The sequence below is a fragment of the Cherax quadricarinatus genome, chromosome 52 (genome assembly GCF_038502225.1).
Source record: "Cherax quadricarinatus isolate ZL_2023a chromosome 52, ASM3850222v1, whole genome shotgun sequence".
NCBI classification, from domain to species: Eukaryota; Metazoa; Arthropoda; class Malacostraca; order Decapoda; family Parastacidae; genus Cherax; species Cherax quadricarinatus.
Genome location: NC_091343.1, coordinates 26,168,105 through 26,193,855, shown reverse-complemented (window position 1 = coordinate 26,193,855; position 25,751 = coordinate 26,168,105). Strand labels below are relative to the sequence as shown.

Genomic DNA, 25,751 nt, shown 5'->3' with positions numbered 1-25,751 from the left:
TAGCACAGGTACATAGCAGAGGTAGCAGATGTAGCGTAGCACAGGTACATAGCAGAGGTAGCAGATGTAGCGTAGCACAGGTATATAGCAGATGTAGCAGATGTAGCGTAGCACAGGTACATAGCAGAGGTAGCAGATGTAGCGTAGCACAGGTATATAGCAGATGTAGCGTAGCACAGGTACATAGCAGAGGTAGCAGATGTAGCGTAGCACAGGTACATAGCAGATGTAGCGTAGCACAGGTACATAGCAGAGGTAGATGCAACGTAGCACAGGTACATAGCAGAGGTAGCAGATGCAGCGTAGCACAGGTACATAGCAGAGGTAGCAGATGCAGCGTAGCACAGGTACATAGCAGAGGTAGATGCAACGTAGCACAGGTACATAGCAGAGGTAGATGCAACGTAGCACAGGTACATAGCAGAGGTAGATGCAACGTAGCACAGGTACATAGCAGAGGTAGCAGATGCAGCGTAGCACAGGTACATAGCAGAGGTAGCAGATGCAGCGTAGCACAGGTACATAGCAGAGGTAGTAGATGTAGCGTAGCACAGGTACATAGCAGAGGTAGCAGATGTAGCGTAGCACAGGTACATAGCAGAGGTAGCAGATGCAGCGTAGCACAGGTACATAGCAGAGGTAGCAGATGTAGCGTAGCACAGGTACATAGCAGAGGTAGATGCAACGTAGCACAGGTACATAGCAGAGGTAGCAGATGTACAGTGTCAGCCCCAGATGTATAGTGTAAGTGCCAAGTGTACACTGTGTGAGCGCTAGATGTACAGTGTAAGTGCCAAGGGTACAGTGTGAGCGCTAGATGTACAGTGTAAGTGCCAAGGGTACAGTGTGAGCGCTAGATGTACAGTGTAAGTGCCAAGGGTACAGTGTGAGCGCTAGATGTACAGTGTAAGTGCCAGGTGTACAGTGTGAGCGCTAGATGTACAGTGTAAGTGCCAAGGGTACAGTGTGAGCGCTAGATGTACAGTGTAAGTGCCAAGGGTACAGTGTGAGCGCTAGATGTACAGTGTAAGTGCCAAGGGTACAGTGTGAGCGCTAGATGTACAGTGTAAGTGCCAGGTGTACAGTGTGAGCGCTAGATGTACAGTGTAAGTGCCAAGGGTACAGTGTGAGCGCTAGATGTACAGTGTAAGTGCCAAGTGTACAGTGTGAGCGCTAGATGTACAGTGTAAGTGCCAAGTGTACAGTGTGAGCGCTAGATGTACAGTGTAAGTGCCAAGGGTACAGTGTGAGCGCTAGATGTACAGTGTAAGTGCCAAGGGTACAGTGTGAGCGCTAGATGTACAGTGTAAGTGCCAAGGGTACAGTGTGAGCGCTAGATGTACAGTGTAAGTGCCAGGTGTACAGTGTGAGCGCTAGATGTACAGTGTAAGTGCCAAGGGTACAGTGTGAGCGCTAGATGTACAGTGTAAGTGCCAAGTGTACAGTGTGAGCGCTAGATGTACAGTGTAAGTGCCATGTGTACAGTGTGAGCGCTAGATGTACAGTGTAAGTGCCAAGGGTACAGTGTGAGCGCTAGGTGTACAGTGTAAGTGCCAAGGGTACAGTGTGAGCGCTAGATATACAGTGTAAGTGCCAAGTGTACAGTGTGAGCGCTAGATGTACAGTGTAAGTGCCAAGTGTACAGTGTGAGAGCGACATGTGTAATGTGAGCGCCACATGTGCAATGTGAGCTCCAGATGTACATTCTGAACACTAGTTGTACGACATAAATATTGTGGTTGACAGATGCACGATTCTGGTGCCTGGTGTTGACCACCGCTCATATATTTACAGTGTTGGAGCTGTACATTGTGTCTTAGATGATAGTGTGCGTGTGTGTGTGTACACACATAATTGTGGTTGCAGGAGTCGAGTCATAGCTCCTGGCCCCATCTCTTCACTGTTCGCTATTTGGTCCACATTCTCCCTGCTCCGTGAACTTTATCATACCACTTATTAAAGCTATATATAGTACCTGCCTCTACTACCTCACTTTCCAGATTATTCGACTTCGTGACAATTCTACGATTGAAGAAATTCTTCCTAATATCCTTGTGGCTCGTCTGAGTCTTCAATTTTCAATTGTGACTCCTTGTTGTTGTGTCCCATCTCTGGAACATCCTGTCTCTGTCCATTTTGTCGATTCCTCTTAGTATTTTAAATGTCGTTATCATGTGACCACTAACCCACATGTCCTCAAGTGTCGTCAGGTCGAGTTCCCTTAACCACTCCTCTCGTTGCAAACCTTTGCACTTTCTCTAATTTCCTGAAGTGCTTGGCGAAGAGTGGGTTCCAAACCGGAGCTGAATACTCCATCATGCGCTGTTGAAGATTTTGGCCTTACCTGCTGTGTTTAAATTATAACTATATATAATGAACACTTAGCTGATAAATGACAGCAAATCGTCTACACAGCCGCCCCTGCAGACGAGGTCTAGAAGCTGTCGAAACCATCACAACATTGGGCTGTCAAGAGATACAATTTGTAAGTATAAATTACCCCTAGGGGGTGTTATGTCAGCATATTTCATTCGATGATGGCTGACGAAATACCTACTTGTTTGGACTCAAAAGTCCACACCTTACTGCCGATTATAGGTTGATTACAAACTCCTTGTGACTCAAGAATTGCGCAATCCCCCGATCTACAAGAAATTCGTAACATACCTTGCTCTTTGTAACGTGAGCTATGGTGTTCTCAACACCTTCGACAGGTATCGGTGACTTGATAGAAGCTGAAGTGTCCTTGGATGTCCACGTCTTCCATTGTCTAGGAAACGCACACTGGTACACTATGTTCCACAAGATTTGTCTTTATTGTTCACAATGTATCACAAGAGAAGCTGATCACACTTCTCTTATGTTTATTGTGTTTGAGACACTTTGTTCACACTAACGCACAGATCAGTGTTCTTTGCTAGTTATCCTGGCGTCAGTGTCACTCTCCCTAGAGTCAAAGATAGTCTGGCGATGCCACACCGCCCCAAGCCGTCACTGCCCTAGCACACAAAAAAAAAGTACCTTGCATCCTTGTCACCTCCTCGATGAAGCAAAGCAGAATGTTTGTTTCTTGCTGTCTTAAGCATAGACAACAATGTACACTATCTTTACTATGGTAATAAAGTGGGAGCAGGATTTTCCTTAATTGTCCTGCTAAGTAAGAGATGTACTGTCTCTTATAAAAATACACGTTGCAACACCGCTGCAAGGAGCAGAGGTCATTTGACTACGTGGCATAGCATCTGTGATCAATTACTCACTCTAGCAGTAAACAAGACGCTCGCCCCTTCTGAGTGGCCTGGCCCCTCAGGGCTGAAAGGGGCTGAAAGGGCTGAAGGGGGCTGATATCCCCCTCCTGGAGAAAATTTCTCCACACTGGGGGGCGGCGGAGGTTCGCTGCAGGTGAACTATTCATCACTTAACATTAATTTAATTTTCTCACTCGCCACCACTGCTGCTTGTCTTTTCTGAACAGCTTTAGTCTGTGTGGTTTCTGGAGAATCACTAATTTTGTTTTCAACACTGTGTAATTCTAACGGCACTAGTTTATTTATTGTCCGCTTATTCACTACACCTTTGCTCAAAACATCAACTGTCCTGATGATTCCATTTGCATCAGGATATATGGTCACAATTTTTCCAAGTGGCCATTGGGACCTCGGACCATCATTGTCAATAATCACTATGTCACCAGGTCTTAAGGACTTATGATTTTCAGGAACACCAGCTCCATAGAAGTGTTCTCTCAATGAGGTGAGATAGTCTTCTCGCCAAATTTTCTCCCAACGTTCAATCACTTTATTAAGGTGTTTGAATTTACGTCTGAGTTGCTCAGGTTCGAAATAAGTAGGATCCTCTATGATTTCTTTATCATTCATGGGAGGAACAGGTTCGAGCCTTCTGCCATGGAGTAAATGAGATGGACTTAACACTTCTAAATTGTCCAGATCATCGGTAACATAAGTTAGAGGTCTGTTGTTGACTCTATTTTCTATTTCAGTCACAACTGTACGGAATTCTTCTAAGTCGATTCTCTGACGATGAAGAGTCTTCCTTAAACAACGTTTTACAATGCCGATCATTCTTTCATAAAATCCGCCGTGCCATGGAGATTTAGGAGGAATGTATCTCCAACGACAACTGCGTTGATTCAGCATCTGTTGTACTTCTGGTTGATCAAAGATCTTGCTTATATAAGCAGCACCAGCAACAAAGTTCGTTGCATTATCTGAAATCATCAGTCTGGGACATGCCCTTCTGGCTGCAAACCTTCTGAATAATTTGATAAAGGTTTCAGCAGACATGTCAGTGGCTACTTCTAGATGTACTGCTCTAGTTGTAGCACAAGTGAACAAACAGATGTACACCTTGATGGGAACTTTGTCAACTGTTTTGGTTAAAATTATTGGTCCAGTGTAATCTACACCTGTCACCTCAAATGGAGTGATATGACAAACTCTTTCAGAGGGATATGGAGGTGGACCTGGATACTGACATACTCGCATATCATAGTGACGACAAGTAATACAGTCCTTTATTTGTTTTTTCACACTTTGTCGACCTTGAGGTATCCAGTAGGATTGTCGTATATGACAAAGTGTGTCAGCTACCCCACCATGTAACACGTTACTGTGGGCGTTTTGCACAATCAGTTTTGTTAGCCAATGATTCTTGGGGATCAATATTGGATGTATGGCTTCTTTAGGTAGTGAAGAATTATGAATTCTTCCTCGACATCTTATAATCTTTTCTGAGTCGAGATAAAGTCCTAAAGAATTAATCATGACAGGTTTCTTTGGGGATTTATCTTGTGTTTCTAGAAATTTATATTCTGTAGAGAAAACATCTTTCTGTATTAGTTTCACCCAGTATTTAATGGGTTCAAGACATTCATAATCAGGTTTTATTCCTTTAATGAATTTAAAGACAAGAGCTGTAACTCTTAAGAGTTTACCCAAAGATGAGTATTTAGATCCATCAATGACTATTTCTGTTGTGTCTGCAGTATTTACACAACTTATTTCTGCTGTGTTCAAGCAGACTGTTTCTTCTGGCATAATGTGAGCTTTTTGCTGAGGCCAGTTATTTTCATTAGAGAGCCAGTTCGGTCCGTGGAGCCATAATTTATTATCCACAAATTTCTTGAGTGGGACACCACGTGACAACATGTCAGCTGGATTCTCTTGGGTAGAGACGTGAAGAAAGAGATAATCTCTCTGCATCTCTTTTATTTCTGCTACTCTGTTCTGTACATAGACCAACTTACTCTTATTATTTCTTAACCACTGGAGAACTGCTTCATTATCACTCCAGATCACGGTTTTTTCAATAGTGAGATGATCAAGTACTTTGTTGAGATAGACAGCTAATTTTGTACCTACATAGAGTGCTGTCAGTTCCAATTGTGGTACTGTTCTGACCTTCAAGGGTGCTACCCTGGCCTTTGAAGTAATTAGTGTACTTCCTTCAGCATTACTCATGTAAGCTACAGCGCCATAACCTCTGGTTGACGCATCACAGAACACATGTAATGTGTACTTGTTTCCCTCTTGACCTATTTGTCTGGGAAATTTAATTTGATGAAGTTGTTTAAACTCCTTGGATATTTCATCCCATGCTTGACTCATTTCTAGAGGCAAGTTCTCATCCCATCCAATTTTGAGTTTCCATGCATCTTGCATAAGCATTTTACCCTTTATGGTAATTGGTGAGACGAGTCCTAGAGGATCAAAACATTGTGATACCTCTGACAGTAAACTACGTTTAGTGAGTGTACTGCATGATTTCAAAGTATCTTCCTGTGTGTTCCAATTAAGTCCCAGCATATTGTTGCAATCAGGAATTTCAGTTTCAGGGAAATCTTCTTTGATAAGTTCCCTTAATTGCTTTGAATTTGTATTCCACATCCTTAGAGGCATATTTGCTTCTTTCATCTCCTTGTTAGCTTCTCTGTATAAGGATTTCAAATCCTCCTCTTTATTCACAGTACCTTGAAGATTGTCCACATAGAAACTTTTCTTTAAGATTTCTTTGAAGGGACTTTCAGATTTCTTCAAATGTGTATTTAGAGTAGCTTCTAGTAAGAATGGAGAGGATGTTGCACCAAATAATACTGATTTGAAACGATAAGTTTTCACAGGACTTTGAGGATCATGTGGATTTTCAGGCCACAAGAATCGAGTATAATCTCTATCTATTTCTTGTAGTCCTACTCTTAAGAAAGCTTTGGAAATATCAGCCGTGTAGGCATATGGGTTTGTGCGAAATTTCATAAGCACGTCTCCAAGCTTCTCAGTTAGTGAGGGTCCGGTCATCAGACAGTCATTAAGACTTGCTACATCTTTATTTGCACGTGCGCTGCAATTATATACAACACGTAGTGGAGTGGTTTCAGAATCTTTTCTGACTCCATGGTGCGGGAGATAATGAGCTTCTGTCTTCAACTTATCTTCGACTATTTCCTCAATGAATTTATTGTCCAACTGTTCTTGTATGATATTATCATAGACAGTCAGTAGCTCTGGATTCTTCCTGAGCTCATGTATTTGTGCTTTCATCTGTCCGAAAGCCATGCGATAATTGCTAGGCAGATGTGGTGGATTTAATTTCCATGGTAACCTAACCCAATACTGTCCATCTTTATATTTGACAGTGTCCAAATATTGGTTATAAGTCTGAGACTCTTGTGGGCTTGGTTTATTTACATCAATACCTATCGCATCTAAATCCCACAACTTATCAACTGGTTCATTCATTTCTTCCAGTAATGATAATTTTTGCTGTGGTACATGATCAGCGGTTATTCTCGTAACTAGTACATTTTCCACTGAATCAATATCAGCTTCTTTCCCACTTTGAGAGGGAATGGGACCACATATCATGTGGCCTCCTGCTGTTTTCAGCAAGTGAACATCATGTTTACTTACTATATTTTGCACAAAACAGTGATAATAATCACTTCCAATGATTAAATCAATTGGACTAATTGTGTCCGTCTGTATGTCAGGACAGGCTAACTTGACCTTAGCTGCTTTCAGTGCTGCAACTGTTTCTTTTAATCCCTGGATCTGCACAGACTTAGGCAAATCATCTACTACCACAGCTTCTACTGTCTTTTTCCTGTTTCCTAGACCAACAGTGATTCTGGCTAGGTCATATGTCTGTTTACCAGAATTGTGGAAAAAACCAGCTATATCTAACTGTATTTTGGCATAGGGTTGTTTATTCAGTTTCTGCAACACTGTTCTTCTTATGAAGGACCTTTGTGAGCCTTGATCAAATAGTGTTAGCACATTGGTTTTGTGTAATTTATTAGATAACTCAACTCGAGCTATCGGGAGAGCAGTTGCTTTAAACTTATCTCTCACATTTAATGCTGTTGCTTGTTGACTTCCTGATTCTGTGGAAGTCTTCTGCTGTTCAGCAAAAGTATTTGGGCATAATGCTGTATGATGCATACCCTTGCATTTAAAACACTTCTTCAGTGAGCATTTTCCTCCCTTGTGTTCACCTAAACACTTGATGCAACTTTTCAGCTGATGAACACGTTGTTTACGTGCCTCCATTGATGTGTATTGAATACAATACTGTGCCCAATGTGTTCCATCACAAAGTACACATTTTGGAGTACGTTTATGTATGACAGTCTGTTTACTGTCTGTTGTATTCACAGCTTGATAAATGCCTATATGGGATTTCCCATTATGTGGTTTAGTGGGAGTAGGTATACTCTTTTTATACTGAGTTGAAGGTTTATTATCCACTGGATTTGTGGATTTTTCATCTTGTCTCGTTGCTTGCATGCATGAAACTATTGTTTGTAAACCATTGCTAATTTCTTCACAAGTGAAATAGCGTTTATTGAACATAATATTTAATCGTTCAATAGTTTGTGGTGACAACTTATCTTGTACAATACCACTGATAAACCAATCACATTGTCTTAGGTCATATTTAGCATCTAGAGATCTGAGACTATTGTCTAATGTGATTCTAAATGCCTGTAAGTCTGAAAAACAATGTTTGGGTGGCTTCAAGCTTGATATTAAGACTGCATGTCTAACTCTAGCCTTGTCAGCATCAAAGTAATTGTCTGCTAAGACACGTAAGGCTATTTGATAATTGCCTTTAACCACCGGAAATGACTTAATCAGTTCATAGGGTTCTCCCTTCACAAGACATTTAAGGTAATTGAACTTAGCAATCTCATCTATGTCAGTTCGTGAATTTACTATGGATTGAAAACCACTAATGAATTCTTCATAATTATGACCTTGGAAAATAGGTAATGACAATGTAGGTAAGCTTGGTAATGGGACACTTGTTGTTGTTACAGGTGTAACAGGTGTTTGACCACTAGTTACAGTAGGTCTCTGTGACAGAGTTTTGCGGCAGATAGCCTGTACTCCTGTCCACCTTAATTGTTGATCACTAAAAGTATCCAAAACATTTTTAATTTCATCCTCAGATGGATCTGATTCAAGAAATTTATTTTCATAATGTGTATAGTCTGAATTAATTATTTCCATACGTTGTGTAAATAATTCAAACTTGACCTCAAGATCATCAAAATCTATGTTTGTATCTTGAGTTAATCCTATACAGACTGAAATTAGATTTTCTAATTGTGTAATCTTAGTCTGTAAAGACTGAAACTGAGTTTTCAAACAAGCCATTTTAATGGTATACTGAAAATTCTAGCACCACACTTAGAGTGTTTAAAAAACACTGTACTGCTATAAACAGCTGAGTTTTTGTTATGCTTAAGTCAGCAATAATCGAGTCAGACACTACTGACCCACTAAGCTTAACCTCAGGGTCAATGACCATGAAGGGTACACAGTACATGTGGCTGGTGTTTATGGCTTGAGTTTGCTGTGTCAGCCTGACCACGATGATTAATCGTAAATAACGATGTTATACACTTCATTCACTATACACTATAAATGTCACTGTATAACTGTAAATCACACGTGAATATTACTTACACATATATAAATTTCACTGTTAATATATATTTGAAAGCTTACACTTTATATATAAGTTCCTTTAATATAACAGGTAGATCTATAAGAAACAAACTTTAACACAATCTTGTCTCTTAATTTCTGTCTATAAACATTATAAACACTATGTGTATATATACACTCAGACAAACAACATCACTTGGGTTGTTGTCTTAATCAGCAATTTCTCGAGATTGGAGCAGTGGGTGCAGGATGTGGGTGAGTCACCCAGCTCCCGTTTTCTTTGGGTGTCCGCTGGGTGAGCGCCCGTTTTCTTTTGGGTGAACGCTGGGTGAGCGCCCGTTTTCTTTTGGCTGCCCATTCTCTGTGATTGAGTCTGGAGGGACTCATTTATACTGATTTATATTGTAAAACACTAGTTTTACAGCTTTTTTCGAAGGACCTTGGCTCATAGGTTATTTGTACACTGTAGTACAACATATTTGGACCACAGTGTGGTCTTTATCCGGTTCGAGCACGACCAAACTCTGTTGAGAATTTTGGCCTTACCTGCTGTGTTTAAATTATAACTATATATAATGAACACTTAGCTGATAAATGACAGCAAATCGTCTACACAGCCGCCCCTGCAGACGAGGTCTAGAAGCTGTCGAAACCATCACAACATTGGGCTGTCAAGAGATACAATTTGTAAGTATAAATTACCCCTAGGGGGTGTTATGTCAGCATATTTCATTCGATGATGGCTGACGAAATACCTACTTGTTTGGACTCAAAAGTCCACACCTTACTGCCGATTATAGGTTGATTACAAACTCCTTGTGACTCAAGAATTGCGCAATCCCCCGATCTACAAGAAATTCGTAACATACCTTGCTCTTTGTAACGTGAGCTATGGTGTTCTCAACACCTTCGACAGGTATCGGTGACTTGATAGAAGCTGAAGTGTCCTTGGATGTCCACGTCTTCCATTGTCTAGGAAACGCACACTGGTACACTATGTTCCACAAGATTTGTCTTTATTGTTCACAATGTATCACAAGAGAAGCTGATCACACTTCTCTTATGTTTATTGTGTTTGAGACACTTTGTTCACACTAACGCACAGATCAGTGTTCTTTGCTAGTTATCCTGGCGTCAGTGTCACTCTCACTAGAGTCAAAGATAGTCTGGCAGACGCCACAGGGTTCCATGCCGTCACTGCCCTAGCACAAAAAAAAAAAAAAAACGCTGACCTAGTACCTTGCATCCTTGTCACCTCCTCGATGAAGCAAAGCAGAATGTTTGTTTCTTGCTGTCTTAAGCATAGACAACAATGTACACTATTTTTACTATGGTAATAAAGTGGGAGCAGGATTTTCCTTAATTGTCCTGCTAAGTAAGAGATGTACTGTCTCTTATAAAAATACACTTTGCAACACCGCTGCAAGGAGCAGAGGTCACTTGACTACGTGGCATAGCATCTGTGATCAATTACTCACTCTAGCAGTAAACAAGACGCTCGCCCCTTCTGAGAGGGCTTGGCCCCTCAGGGCTGAAAGGGGCTGAAGGGGCTGAAGGGGGCTGATACCCCCCTCCTGGAGAAAATTTCTCCACAGCTCGTTCACTGGAGGTGCCAGGCATGGCACCTCCAGTGAACGAACTAAAATGTGAATAGCGATCAAATTTACAGGTTTTCTAACCTTTCCTCAGTCAACACGCTGCTCGACTCATTCTAACTCAACCCAACTCCACCAATCATAATCTAACCTAACCTAACCGAACATAACTTAACGTCATTTAAACTAACCTAACTTAATTCAACCTAACCTGACCTAAACTAACCTAGAGAAAAGAAGCAGTGTAGTATAATGCTGTTCTTTGTAAACAACGATTCATCCGTAGTGCATTTAAGATTATCTGTCAGTGGTACCGTGTGGGTGTCAGTAATACAATGTGGGTGTCAGAGGTACAGTGTGGGTGTCAGAGGTACTGTTTGGGTGTCAGTAATGCAACGTGGGTGTCAGTGGTACAGTGCGGATGTCAGTGGTACAGTGTGGATGTCAGTGGTACAGTGTGAATGTCAGTGGTACAGTGTGGGTGTAAGTGGTACAGTGTGGGTGTCAGAGGTACTGTGTGGGTGTCAGTGGTACAGTGTGGGTGTCAGTGGTACAGTGTGGGTGTCAGTAATACAACGTGGGTGTCAGTGGTACAGTGCGGATGTCAGTGGTACAGTGTGGATGTCAGTGGTACAGTGTGAATGTCAGTGGTACAGTGTGGGTGTAAGTGGTACAGTGTGGGTGTCAGAGGTACTGTGTGGGTGTCAGTGGTACAGTGTGGGTGTCAGTGGTACAGTGTGGGTGTCAGAGGTACTGTGTGGGCGTCAGTAATACAATGTGGGTGTCAGTGGTACAGTGTGGGTGTCAGTGGTACAGTGCAGGTGTCAGTGGTACAGTGTGGTTGTCAGTAGTACTGTGTGGTACTAGAGGTACTGTATGGGTGCCAGAGGTAAAGTGTAGGTACCAGATATACAACTTGAGTACCAAAGGTTCAGTGTGATGGTGCTGGGTGTACTAAATGAATTTGAGACTCAAGAATGAGAGAGCACACATATAAAAGATAATTGACACATGGAGGGGAATTAATAGATTGACACGATGTGCTAAGGCAGGACATCCAAGAAGATTTTCAGTAATTGTTACTCTACACAAGAATGTTTTTCGTAGGATAAAGATCTCAGAAATGTTGATAAGGTAAAAAAAAATATTCGATAATTATTAATTTAAATTTTCTTTGTAGACAATACTGGAAGCAATTTTGGGACTGGTACTTCGGCACCTGCAGGCCACGGCTGGACGGGACCTACGACAAGAGAAGGAAACCATTCATCACGTAGCTGTAGCAATGAAGACCCTTGTTACCAACTGTGAACCACTGGCCAAGTATGTTATATTTCTCACGTTGTAGTTAACGTTAATATATGTAGATGTCATCTTACATTAATGAAAAATGAACATAGAGCTGGACTAGCTAAGTATTTTAATATCATCAAGAATGATTCTATGGGTAATGAAGTATTATAGATATACTTGAATAAATTATGTAAATGATTTTGAAGTTGGGTGGGAATTTTGTAAGATCCGATCATTTTTTATAGACAGCTACAGAATGAGGGATGATGAATGTGGTATCAACTTTGAGTCATTCAGATATGATATTAAAGTACATGCATGCTAAAATATTGCTTTTTTAATACAGTCTTTCAGTGATGATCATAACACTGTGCTAGTAACTTACGTCATCGTATAATGTTACCATATCTTTCCTTAGCGTTTTCACAGAATTATTTTTTTTCTCTCACGCTCTCATTAATCATTTATTCTAATTTTATCCTCAGACTTTCTTTTTTAACCACAATCAGCTGCCAGAAATTTATGTTGTTTAAACAGTAAGTAAGACATTAACTTTGTAATAGTTCATATTTTACACTAATAACATTGTCTTCAGGAACTACACAGGACCACAAAAATCAGCTGGAGAAGGAAAGGGTTCAAGTCGGGTTACGTATTCCAAGACATCAAAGGCGTACAATCCTGCCATAGATATTGATGATGACTCTCATTCCAAGTACATGAGTGATTCCAAGAGATATCAAGCCTATGAACGTGATATGGAAGATTCTGAGGTATTTTGACTTGACATGCCATACAAATGACAACTTTTTTTTTTAGAGTTAAAAATACCCTGATAAAACTCGTATATCATCTTATATATATCAGATAGGTAGATGATATAGGAATAAAATGTGTTAAAGATGAGAGACTTAGTAAAGGTTGCAAAAACACAGTATAATGTATGGAATTATAGTATGTGAATTTACATGATAATTGTAGTTGGATGTTCTGGCTTTAAGCGAAACAAAGCTGAAGGAGGTAGGTTATTTTCAGTTGAGAGAAATAATGGGATTAATTCAGAAATATCTAAGAGAGGTAGAGCTAAGGAAGGGGTAGCAATAATGTTGAAGGATCAGTTATGGAAGAAGAAGAGGGAATATAAACGAATGAATAAATTCAAGGATTATGTGGATTAAAATAAGGGTCAGATGTGAAGTGCTTATGAACCAAAAGAAGAGAGTAATGTAGAGGAGAGAAATTTTGGGAGATGTTAAGCAAGTGTTTGGGAAGTTTTGAACCACCTGAGAGAGTAATTGTGGTGGGGACATAAATGTTAAAGTGGTAGAAACAGTTATAGAGGGTGTAGTAGGTAAGTTTGGGGTGCCAGGGATAAATTATAATGGGGGCCTTTGATTTAACTTTGTATAGAAAGAGGTTAGGCTATAGGTAATACACACTTAAAAAAAATGATAAATAAGTATACGAGATATGATAAAAGGCTTAATGTCAGTATATTGTTAGACTATGTATTGGTGAATAAAAGGTTGATGGGTAGATTTCAGGAGTGTTCAGCAAACTTTTGTGGAGATAGAAGGGTGGGAGCGGGAAGAAGATTAATTGGTAGAATGATGGGGTAAAGAGTTGAGTCAGAGAGAAAGTTAGCATGTTAAAAGTTTTTACACAGTAGAATCGACATAAGCAGTTGGGAGTATATGTATAGGAAAAAAGAAAGGTTAAGAGAGTGGTGACGGAATTTATTAGATGGAGAGTTGAAGGTATTCGAAGATGGGGGGAATGTTTTAAGGAACTGTTAAATTAATGAGAATAGGGAAGCCATAGTTTTGTGCACCGGAGTGCAGAAGAAGACCCTGATGTGTGGAGGGAGACACGGGAGGCTGCGGGCAGAATGAAAGGGGATAAAGCAGCTGGGATTAATGGGATCAAGTCAGAAATGTTAAAAAGCATGTGGGGATAAAGTTTTGGAATGGCTGCTGCTTTTATTTCATAAATGTATGAAAGACGGAAAGGTTCCCAGGGACTGGCAGAAAGCTTGTATAGTTCCTTTGTATAAAGGCAAAAGAGACAAAGGGAATTGTAAAAATTGTAAGGAAATCAATCTGTTTGAGTATACCTGGAAAAGAAAGAGTGTGGAAGAGTTATTTTTGAAGAATTAAGATTGAAATGGAGAGCACGATAGCAGATAATGAAGGAGGCGTTAGGAAGGATAGGGGGTGTGTAGACCAAGTGTTTACAGTGAAGCACATAAGTGAACAGTATTTAGATAAGGGTAACGAGGCTTTCCTTGCTTTTATGCATTTGGAACAGGCACATGATAGGGTGAGTAGGGGAGCAACATGTCAGAGGCTTCATGTGAATGGAATAGGAGGTAGGTTACTGAAAAAGGTTAAGAGTTTTTACGAGGATAGTGAGGCTCATGTTAGAGTATGTAGGAAAGAGTGAGATTAATTCCTGATAAAGTAGGCTTTTAATAGGGATGCATGATGTTACCATTGTTGTTCAATATATTTATAGATGGGGTTGTAAGATTAGTGAATGCTCGGGTGTTGGCAAGAGGTTTGGAATTAAAAGATAAAAAATCTAATACAAAGTGAGAGTTGTCACAGTTGCTTTTTGGTGAATGGCACTGTGCTTTTGGGAGATTCTGAAGAGAAGCTGCAGCGGTTGGTGGAAAAAAATGGGAAGGTATGTAAAGGTAGGAAATTAAAAGTGGTATCATTTTCTGTCTCATAAACACGCTGGATAACACGTAAATCTTGCTACTTCTACTTACACTTAGGCCACACTACACATGAATGCACATGCATATGTATACATACACACATCTAGGTTTTCTTTTTTTTTTTAAATAGCTCTTGTTCTTCTTTATTTCCTCTATTGTCCATGAGGAAATGGAAAAGAATCTTGCCTCTGTAAGCCATGCGTGTCGTATGAGGCGACTAAAATGCCGGGAGCAATGAGATAGTAACCCCTTCTCTTGTAAATATTTACTAAAAAGAGAAGAAGAAAAACTTTATAAAAACTGGGATGCTTGAATGTGCGTGGAAGCAGTGTGGATGACAAGAAACAGATGATTGCTGATGTTATGAATGAAAAGAAGTTGGATGTTCTGGCCTTAAGCAAAACAAAGCAGAAGGGGATAGGGGAGCTGCCTATATATAGCCGTCCTGCTCCTCCTCTGTTAGTGTGACTTTGTCAATGGTCCAAGTCGGACCGAAACGTCGTCGTAAGCTTCTGTCTTTTATGTGCGGGTTATTTGTGTATCGTTCCAGTCACGGTATTGTGCCTTTTTGTTATTTAAATAAATGGGATTAAGTCAGGAGTGTCTGAGAGAGTTAGAGTTAAGGAAGGGGTGGCAATAATGTTGAAGGATTAGTTATGGAAGAAGAAGTGGGAATATAAATGTGTAAATTCAAGGATTATGTGGATTAAAATAAGGGTTGGATGAAAAAGTGAGTCATGATAAGCATGTATGCACCTGGAGAAGAAAGGAGTGTAGAAGAGAGAAAGGGAGATTTTGTATAGGAACCTTTGAACCAAGTGAGAGATTAATTGTAGTAGGGGACCTAAATGCTATAGGAGAAACATTTAGAGAGGGTGTGGTAGGTAAGTTTGGGGTGCCAGGTGTAAATGATAATGGGAGCCCTTTGATTGAACTTTGTATAGAAAGACGTTTAGTTATAGGTAATACATATTTTAAGAAAAAGAGGATAAATAAGTATACAAGATATGATGTAGGGCGAAATGACAGTAGTTTGTTGGATTATGTATTGGTAGATAAAAGACTGTTGAGTAGACTTCAGGATGTACATGTTTATAGAGGGGCCACAGATATATCAGATCACTTTTAAGTTGTAGCTACAGGGAGAGTAAAAGGTAGATGGGATACAAAGAAAATAGAAGACACAAGTAAGAGAGAGGTGAAGGTTTATAAAATAAATGAGGAAGGAGTTAGGGTAAGATATAAACAACTATTGGAGGATAGATGGGCTAGTGAGAGTATAGGCAATGGGGTCGAAGATGTATGGGGTAGGTTTAAAAATGTAGTTTTAGAGTGTTCAGCAATGTACAAAGAGAGCAAATGAGTAGGTGAGATGTTATCAACAAATTTTGTTGAAAATAAGAAAAAGTTTTGGAGTGAGATTAACAAGTTGAGGAAGCCTAGAGAACAAAAGGATGTGTCGGTTAAAAATAGGAGAGGAAAGTAATTAAATGGAGAATTAGAGGTATCAGGAAGATGGAGGGAATATTTTGAGGAATTGTTAAACGTTGATGAAGATAGGGAAGCTGTGATTTTGTTTATAGGGCAGGTAACATCTTGTAGGAGTGAGGAAGAGCCAGTTGTAAGTGTGGGGGAAGTTCCTGAGGCAGTGGGAAGAATGAAAGGGGGTAAGGCAGCTGGGATTGATGGGATAAAGATGGAAGTGTTAAAAGCAGGTGAGGATATAGTTTTGGAGTGGTTGGTGCTTGTGAGGGAAAAGTTCAATAAATAGGAGTAGCGAGGGAGTATATAGTAACAATAGTTTCATTGCCGGCTACTTGTTAAGGTAGGGTAAGTCAAGCTCCCGCTATTCCCGCCTTTTTTCCCCCTCCCCGAAAGTGATAGTTTCATTGCCGGCTGCTTGTTAAGGTAGGGTCAGTCTAGCTCCCGCTATCCCTTCCCCTCCTCCTTCCCCCCCCCATCCCCGAAAGGTGACGTGTGGGGCTCTGGTCCAAACAGTAATCACTAGACTCAGCTCCCAGCACTACTGTAAGTACATGCCTGCCTTGTATTCTAGTGGATTTATGGGTTGAAAGCTTCACTTTTGACCAATAATAAACTTAGTCTTTTCAGCTTTGCTCTAAGTTGACTGTTGTAATAATCACCACATCTTTTAGGTATTGTACTTATCATGGAGAGTGATTATTTAAGCAGTGGGTAACCTGTCTATCTTTTCAGCTTGGATGACAGAGAGGGTCACCTGTCAATCAACGAGAAGAACTGGTGGAGATGGACTAACGTCCTGAGACTTCCCCTTTTTGGATTTAATTACCTGTGCACCTGTATGAAATTGCAGGACGTAACCCCTCATCATTGCAGCGGTAAAGAACCTGCTTTCCTATCATCGGGATATAATACTCAAGGCTATACTGTGAAGAACTAGCCAGTGGGTCGTAACCAACACCTGCGACCCTCCCCCCATCATCAGCAACGGCTACGATTTCAACAACACAGTGTCACCAACACCAGACACCCCTATATTTATTAGCGTTGAATTCAGTTATCATTTATATTTTTCATTTTTCATTTTCTTTAATGTAGGATTAATATTTCATATTTAAGTGTTTTTTATTTTATATTTTCTATATAATAAAGTGTTTATGTTTGTCTGTTATTATTTCTTTTTCTATTCATTAATTTTCCTGGGGAGGAGCTAGCCTTGGTAATACTGTCTGAAGTTATTACAGGGCTGAGTAAGCCTTCACAAGTGGCGACCTTGGCAGGATACAACTTCAACACTGCATACCACAGACGGTTACCACCAGCCATGAGTAATCATTCTCTATGGTAGGACTACGGTACAGGTATTTAAAAGATTTGGTGATTGTTATAGTCTCAATTTATTGTAAGTCAAGTCAGGCAGGATATAATAGTTAATTCTGCCACCTTTCTTGTGAGCTTGAAACACTTTGGAGGATTAGACTCTTGGGACCCGAGATTTTCCAGTGACAATTTGTTTCATTGAGCTCTTTATTTTATCAAGGGAACTGTCGTTGGACACTCTTGATTTGTTGGTGAGAAGATTGGATGGTCAAGGGACCCCATTCTACTTACTGTTTGCTCGGAGCCGGCATAGAACCCTTCGTTTTAACTAATACATATTGTTTAATTGAAGCAGGGATCGAGCCCTCTGGTTTATTTACAGTTTGAATGGAGCAAGAATTGAACCCTCCATTTTCTTTAATACCCGTTTCATTTCCCCTGATAGTTTAAGTTATTCTTGCAAGCATGGAGGAATACCAGTTTTGGATGAACGCTGGAAGTAAGTTAGGAATAACAGGGAAAAATTTAGAATCTTTCATTAGTGCTAAGATCCAGGAAAGACTTGAAAGAGAGAGAATTGAGAGAGAAGAGAGACAGTTAGAAAGGGGAAAGAGAAGAAGAAAAGGAGAGAGAGAGAATCGAAAGAGAAGAGAAAAAGGAGAGAGAGAGAATCGAAAGAGAAGAGAAAAAGGAGAAAGAGAACCTTGAATGACAGGAGAAACAGGAGAGAGAGAGAATTGAGAGAGAAATCCAAGAAAGACAGTTAGAAAGAGAAAGAGAAGACAAAAAGGAGCGTGATAGACTTGATTGTGAAGAAAGAGCTAGAGAACGTGAGGAACAGGCTAAAATACGTGAGGAACAGGCTAAATTAAGAGAACTTGAGGAAAGAGCAAAGGATAGAGAAGTTGAGGAAAAAGCTAGAGAACGTGAGGAAAAAGCTAGAGAACTTGAGTTAATAGAGAGAGAAAAGGATCGCGAGCTCGAAAAATCTCGCCTTGAATTAGAGAATACACAACAACAATTAGAGGAAGGAGTAATGGAACAACGTGCAGTCAGTGCACATATTCCAACACCTAATTTACCTCCCTTCACAGAGGGGGAAGACATAACTTCATACATTATCAGGTTTGAAAATACCACTACCCTCTGTGAATGGCCTGCTGACACCTGGGCTACCAGGTTAGGAATGTTATTTTCTGGTACAGCCTTGAATATCTATGCAACTTTATCACAGGATATCATATGTAATTATAACCTATTGAAGAAGGCAATCCTTAAAGCATATCAAAAAACCACTAATTCTTACAGGAAAGATTTCAGGTATGCCACCTTACAGCTTGGCCAGAACTTTCAGCAGTTACAGGTAACACTCTTTCGTTTGTTCGACTTTTGGATAGAGAGTTCAGGAATTGATCACAGTTATGAATCTCTTAGAGACTTCATGGTTGCTGACCAGTTCCTGACAGCTCTTCCCCATCAGATACGAACATTCATCAGAGAACGTAACTTGATTAAAGCTGAGGAAGTTGCTGAGGCTGCTGACCTGTATGGTGAGGCTCACAATTCCTATAAAGACCTAAAGGGATCGAACCCTAAGGGCAAGGGTTCATCAGACCTTAAGAAATCAAAGCCTCTAATGGAAAGTAAAATGACTTCTTTTATTCCTGTTTGTCATTTGTGTGGTGTTAAGGGACATAAACGTCCAGATTGTCCTTCTAAGAAGGTCCAAAAAGTTGGAAGATGTTTTAAAGACTGTAATGACCAAGCACCCTTCTGTTCAGGAACAGTTAATGGACTTAATGTATCTACCATTTTACGAGACACTGGATGCACATGAATAGTCATTTCTGATAAGCTGTTCCCTAACCTTAAAGAAACTCATTCCTCTGCTATACTTTCAGACTACTTGGGCCATACGGACACTTTTCCTACCATCCGTTGTTACATTAGGTCTAAATGGTTCACAGGTTGGTCTGAAGCCGTACTAGCTCCCATCACTTCTTGCTCCGTACTAATAGATAATGTAAAAGGTGCCATTCTTCCTTCTGAGGTTGACCTTTCATCACCAAAGATGGATATAAGTGTTTCAGATCCTCTTCCTGTAGAGTCAGAGAAGCCCCTCGAAAGTTCAGATGAGACAATGTCTCGCGATATTCATGTGGGATTAAAAACCAGTGATGGTACTCTCGAAAGCGAGGAAGTAGGATCACCGGTTCACTTGTTAGATGAAAGTGAAGATATCACCTCCGATACTATAAATGTCTTGACTAGGGCTCAGACCAAAGCCCAAGCTTCTCCTACTGTCCATCCTTTGATTTTCCCTGACTTCAAGCCTTTAGATATATCAAAGGACTCTTTTGTCAATTTACAACGTAATTGCCCTTCTCTTCAGAATTGCCATAATGCCGCTAAACAAAATCAAGTGATCCAAAGGAAAAACTTTTCATATAAATTTGAATATATAAAAGGTATCATGTACAAGTCAGTATTCAAATTAAATTCAGATGAGATAGACTATTCCATCTTAGTTGTTCCAAGTCAATGCAGAGAGACTGTTCTTAAAATGGCTCATGACCTGCCAGTGGCCGGACATTTCTCGCATCGTAAAACCTTAAATAAAATTAGGGAAACCTATTTTTGGCCAAAAATGTCCTCAGATGTCACTACCTATTGTAGATCGTGTAAAGTTTGCCAACTGTCATCCTCCCGAGGTACGAGGCGAGTACCTATGGTCAAAATGCCAGTCTTAACGGTACCTTTTGAAAGAGTAGCTATTGACATCGTTGGTCCTTTATCTCCACTTTCATCTGGGGGACATAGATATATATTAACATTAGTTGATTATGCTTCGAGTTTCCCTGAAACCATACCCTTAAATACCATAACCACTACAGAGATGGCTGAAGCCCTTTTGTCCATCTTCTCCAGAGTGGGCATCCCTATAGAAATTTTGTCTGACCGTGGGACACAATTCACATCTGACTTAATGCAACATCTATACCAACTTCTGGAAGTGAAGCCTCTCTTCACCACACCCTATCATCCCAGCTGTAATGGGAGGATTGAGGGCCAGCATTCGATTCTCAAGTCCATTTTAAGGAAACTTTGCTCCCTTAAACCTAAGGAGTGGCATCGTTACCTACCCTGTGCTTTGTTTGCCATGAGGGAAGTTCCCAGTGACTCTTTGGGGTTTTCACCTTTTGAACTTCTCTATGGTAGACAGGCCAGAGGCCCATTGTCCATCCTTCATGACTTATGGACTAATGAGGAGGTAAATGCTGAGGTTCAGTCTTCTTACCAGTTTCTCCTTGACCTTAGATCCAAACTTGAGGAGACCTCTGACATAGTTTCGAAAAACTTAAGTTTGTCAATGGACCAGTACAAAACATATTTTGATTCCAAAAGCCAGAGGAGAAGTTTTAAAGTAGGGGATGAAGTTCTGGTACTTTTGCCTATAAAGTCAAATAAATTATTAGTAGCATGGAAAGGTCCATATGAAGTATTAAAAATTTGTGGGAAAGTTGACTACCTCATAGAAGTCAAGGGGAAACCTAAGCTTTATCATATCAACATCCTTAAGAAATATTACCGAAGAAATTCGGTTAACAGCCTTAATAACTTTGACTTAGTTTTTCAACACGAACTTGATAAGACAACTGAAGAATGTAAAGTGTGCGTAATTGACACCTCTAACTTAGACTATGATGAAGAACTACATGACTTGGTGACTCTTGACCACTCGGGCGCAACCAACATTAATATTAATGAATCTTTGGATGACCATAAGAGACATGAACTACTTCAATGTGTGAGTAACTTTTCAGACGTCTTTACTGATATTCCAGGTGTTACCTCCACGGTAGTCCATAAGATTGACTTAGTGACGGACAATCCTATCAAACGAAAATTATACCCAGTTCCAGTTCACCTTAGGGATGCATTTGACCGAGAGGTAGACAAATTATTAAAACTAAAGATCATTGAACCTTCAGTATCTTCATATTGTTCACCAGTAGTCATGGTTAAGAAGGAGGATAATTCATATAGACTTGCTATTGACTTCAGAGGCCTTAATGCTATAACTCGGTGGGATGCTGAGTAAGCCTTTACAGTGCTATTATTTAATAAATGTATGGAAGAGGGTAAGGTACCTAGGGACTGGCAGAGAGCGTGCATAGTTCCTTTGTATAAATGCAAAGCGAAAAAAAAAGAGTGCAAAAAATATGTGCAAAGTGGAAGTCGTCACAGTTGCTTTTTGCTGAGGACACTGTGCTTTTGGGAGATTCTGAAGTGAAGTTGAAGAGACTAGTGGGTGAATTTGGTAGGGAATGTAAAAGAAGAAAATTAAAAGTGAATATAGGAGAGAGTAAAGTAATGAGGATAACATAAAGATTAGGTGACGAATAATTGAATATCAGATTGGAGGGAGAGAGTATGGAGGAGGTGAATGTATTCAGATATTTATTTGGGAGTGGATGTGTCAGCAGATGGATCTATGAAAGATGAGGTGAATCACAGAACTGATGAGGGGAAAAGGGTGAGTGGTGCACTTAGGAGACAAAGAAGTTTTTCCTTGGAAGCTAAGAAGGGAATGTATGAGAGTATAGTTTTACCAACACTCTTATATGGGTGATGAATGTTGCAGCGAGGAGAAGGCTGGAGGCTGTGGAGATGTCATGTCTGAGGGCAATGTGTGGTGTGAATATAATGCAGAGAATTCGCTGTTTGGAAGTTAGGAGGAGGTGCAGGATTGCCAAAACGGTTGTCCAGAGAACTGAGGAAGTTGTTGAAGTTGTTCAGACATGTAGAGAGAACGTAACGAAACAGAATGACTTCGAGAGTGTATAAATCTGTAGTGGAGGGAAGGCGGGGTAGGGGTCGGCCTAGGAAAGGTTGGAGGGACGGGGTAAAGGAGGTATTGTGTGAGATGGGCTTGGACTTCCAGGAAGCATGCGTGAGCGTATTTGATAGGAGTGAATGGAGACAAATGGTTTTTATTACTTGACGTGGTGTTGGAGTGTCAGCAACGTAACATTTATGAATGGATTCAGGGAAACCGGCAGGCCGGAGTAAACAGGATTGCACACAAAAAGAAAACCCTGGCAGAAAAAAATTGAGCTTCTGCACATGCAAAGGTAAATTATTCCAAGAAATTTAGGATAAAATGCAAGGATAAATTATGAATTCAATTCAATTCAATTCAATTCAAATTTATTCTCTATAAGGATTACAATGCTGAGTTTACAGAAATTTGGTTATTGTTTGGTTTACATGTAGTAAAATTGTGATTACAGAGTGTACCACTAGAACGCTTAGCATGGCTAGGCATTTCGGGCATACTTAGTTTTATTCTTAATTGTAAAATATTACAAATTATGAGGTAAGTTGGTATTATGGCTAAGTGACTAAATACTAGTTTGTGAGTTTAGCAATGTGAATGCTTTTGTTTTGGCACAGTACATAGTTTCAGTATTGGAGTATCACAGGATTCATTATTTTAAGACTGAGATTAATATTTCTGTTTATGGTCAAATGAGTGAGTGAGTGTAAGTGTGAACCACCAGGTGGTATTCGTGTAGTTAGTTGACGGGGTGTATCAGGGAGATAAGATGTTTTCTAATGGTAGTTTTGAAGGTGATGAATGTGTCTGCAGTTCTAGAGTTCTCAGGTAGGGTATTCCAGATTTTAGGGCCTTTGACATACATTGAATTTTTGTAAAGGTTTAGTCGGACACGGGGAATGTCGTAGAGATGTTTGTGTCTGGTGTTATGCCTGTGGGTTCTGTCACAACTATCAAGAAAGCGTTTTAGGTCAAGGTTGATATTAGAGTTTAAGGCCCTGTAGATGTAGATTGCACAGTAGTAAGTGTGGATGTACTGAACTGGGAGTAAGTTTAGATCTATGAAGAGTGGGGGGGGGGTGTTGCCAGGGATGGGATTTAGTGATTATTCTTACTGCAGCTTTTTGTTGGGTTATTATTGGCTTTAGGTGTGTTGCTGCAGTTGATCCCCAAGCACAAATAGCATAGGTGAGGTATGGATAAATAAGTGAGTGGTATAGTGTGAGAAGGGCATTTTGCGGCACGTAGTATCGTATCTTGGAGAGGATCCCAACCGTTTTGGATACTTTTTTGGCTATATGCTGGATATGGGTGCTGAAATTCAGGTTGTTGTCAAGGTATAAGCCTAGGAATTTTCCCCCATTATTTCTGGTAATTAGAGTGTTGTCAATCTTAATGTTAATTTGTGCATCTCCTGCTCTGCTACCAAACATAATATAGTAGGTTTTGTCAGTGTTAAGCGTAAGTTTATTGGCTGTCATCCAAGTCGATATTTTAATCAGCTCCTCATTCACAATGGTGTTGAGGGTGGCAAGATTAGGGTGAGAGATGACATAAGTCGTGTCATCAGCAAAGAGAATGGGTTTCAGGTGTTGGGATACGTTTGGAAGGTCATTGATGTATATGAGGAAGAGCAGGGGACAGGGGTTGAGTATGTCTTGAGCCGTTATAAATGAATACAGTCTCCTGTGCACGAGTTTCTCAAAGATTTTGGATAGCAATGGTAAGTTAGATATTGGCCTATAGTTGTTTAAGTCTGTAGGGTCACCACCTTTATGTATTGGAAAATAACTACCTAGAAGGATTTCTTTATAATTACAGATAGAGTACTTTACAGTGCCCCCAAATGCATATTATGAATTATAAAATTATTCTTTACAATTATAACATTCATACTATTAGGACACCCTTCTCTGCTGTATATACATTACAATGTCATGCAGAACTCTGTATAACACACATGGTGACCTGAGAGTTATGTGTGTGTGACACATGGTGGCCTGAGAGTTATGTGTGTGTGACACATGGTGGCCTGAGAGTGATGTGTGTGTGTGACACATGGTGACCTGAGAGTTATGTGTGTGTGACACATGGTGGCCTGAGAGTGATGTGTGTGTGTGACACATGGTGACCTGTGAGTGATGTGTGTGTGTGACACATGGTGACCTGTGAGTGATGTGTGTGTGACACATGGTGACCTGTGAGTGATGTGTGTGTGTGACACATGGTGACATGTGAGTGATGTGTGTGTGACACATGGTGACCTGAGAGTGATGTGTGTGTGACACATGGTGACCTGAGAGTGATGTGTGTGTGTGACACATGGTGACCTGAGAGTGATGTGTGTGTGTGACACATGGTGACCTGAGAGTGATGTGTGTGTGTGTGTGACACATGGTGACCTGAGAGTGATGTGTGTGTGTGTGTGACACATGGTGGCCTGAGAGTGATGTGTGTGTGTGTGACACATGGTGGCCTGAGAGTGATGTGTGTGTGTGTGTGACACATGGTGGCCTGAGAGTGATGTGTGTGTGTGTGTGACACATGGTGACCTGAGAGTGATGTGTGTGTGTGTGACACATGGTGGCCTGAGAGTGATGTGTGTGTGTGTGACACATGGTGGCCTGAGAGTGATGTGTGTGTGTGTGTGACACATGGTGGCCTGAGAGTGATGTGTGTGTGTGTGACACATGGTGGACTGAGAGTGATGTGTGTGTGTGTGACACATGGTGGCCTGAGAGTGATGTGTGTGTGTGTGTGACACATGGTGGCCTGAGAGTGATGTGTGTGTGTGTGTGTGACACATGGGGGCCAGAGAGTGATGTGTGTGTGTGTGACACATGGTGGCCTGAGAGTGATGTGTGTGTGTGTGACACATGGTGGCCTGAGAGTGATGTGTGTGTGTATGACACATGGTGACCTGAGAGTGATGTGTGTGTGACACATGGTGACCTGAGAGTTATGTGTGTGTGTGTGACACATGGTGTCCTGAGAGTGATGTGTGTGTGTGACACATGGTGGCCTGAGAGTGATGTGTGTGTGTGTGACACATGGTGGCCTGAGAGTGATGTGTGTGTGTATGACACATGGTGACCTGAGAGTGATGTGTGTGTGACACATGGTGACCTGAGAGTGATGTGTGTGTGTGTGACACATGGTGACCTGAGAGTGATGTGTGTGTGTGTGACACATGGTGGCCTGAGAGTGATGTGTGTGTGTATGACACATGGTGACCTGAGAGTGATGTGTGTGACACATGGTGACCTGAGAGTGATGTGTGTGTGTGTGACACATGGTGACCTGAGAGTGATGTGTGTGTGTGTGACACATGGTGGCCTGAGAGTGATGTGTGTGTGTATGACACATGGTGACCTGAGAGTGATGTGTGTGTGTGTGACACATGGTGGCCTGAGAGTGATGTGTGTGTGTATGACACATGGTGACCTGAGAGTGATGTGTGTGTGACACATGGTGCCCTGAGAGTGATGTGTGTGTGTGACACATGGTGACCTGAGAGTGATGAGTGTGTG

At 40.8% G+C, this 25,751-nt stretch overlaps 1 protein-coding gene across 1 annotated transcript in view; it reads left to right on the top strand.

The window, feature by feature from the left end:
• Positions 1–25,751, top strand: part of LOC128696898 (protein unc-80 homolog) — a 1,079,316-nt gene that overhangs the window by 1,027,226 nt on the left and 26,339 nt on the right. The window contains exons 59-60 of the mRNA XM_070095999.1: positions 11,745–11,887; positions 12,453–12,630. Of these exons, the coding sequence (XP_069952100.1) occupies positions 11,745–11,887; positions 12,453–12,630 (321 nt within the window). The remainder of the gene's footprint in view (positions 1–11,744; positions 11,888–12,452; positions 12,631–25,751) is intronic.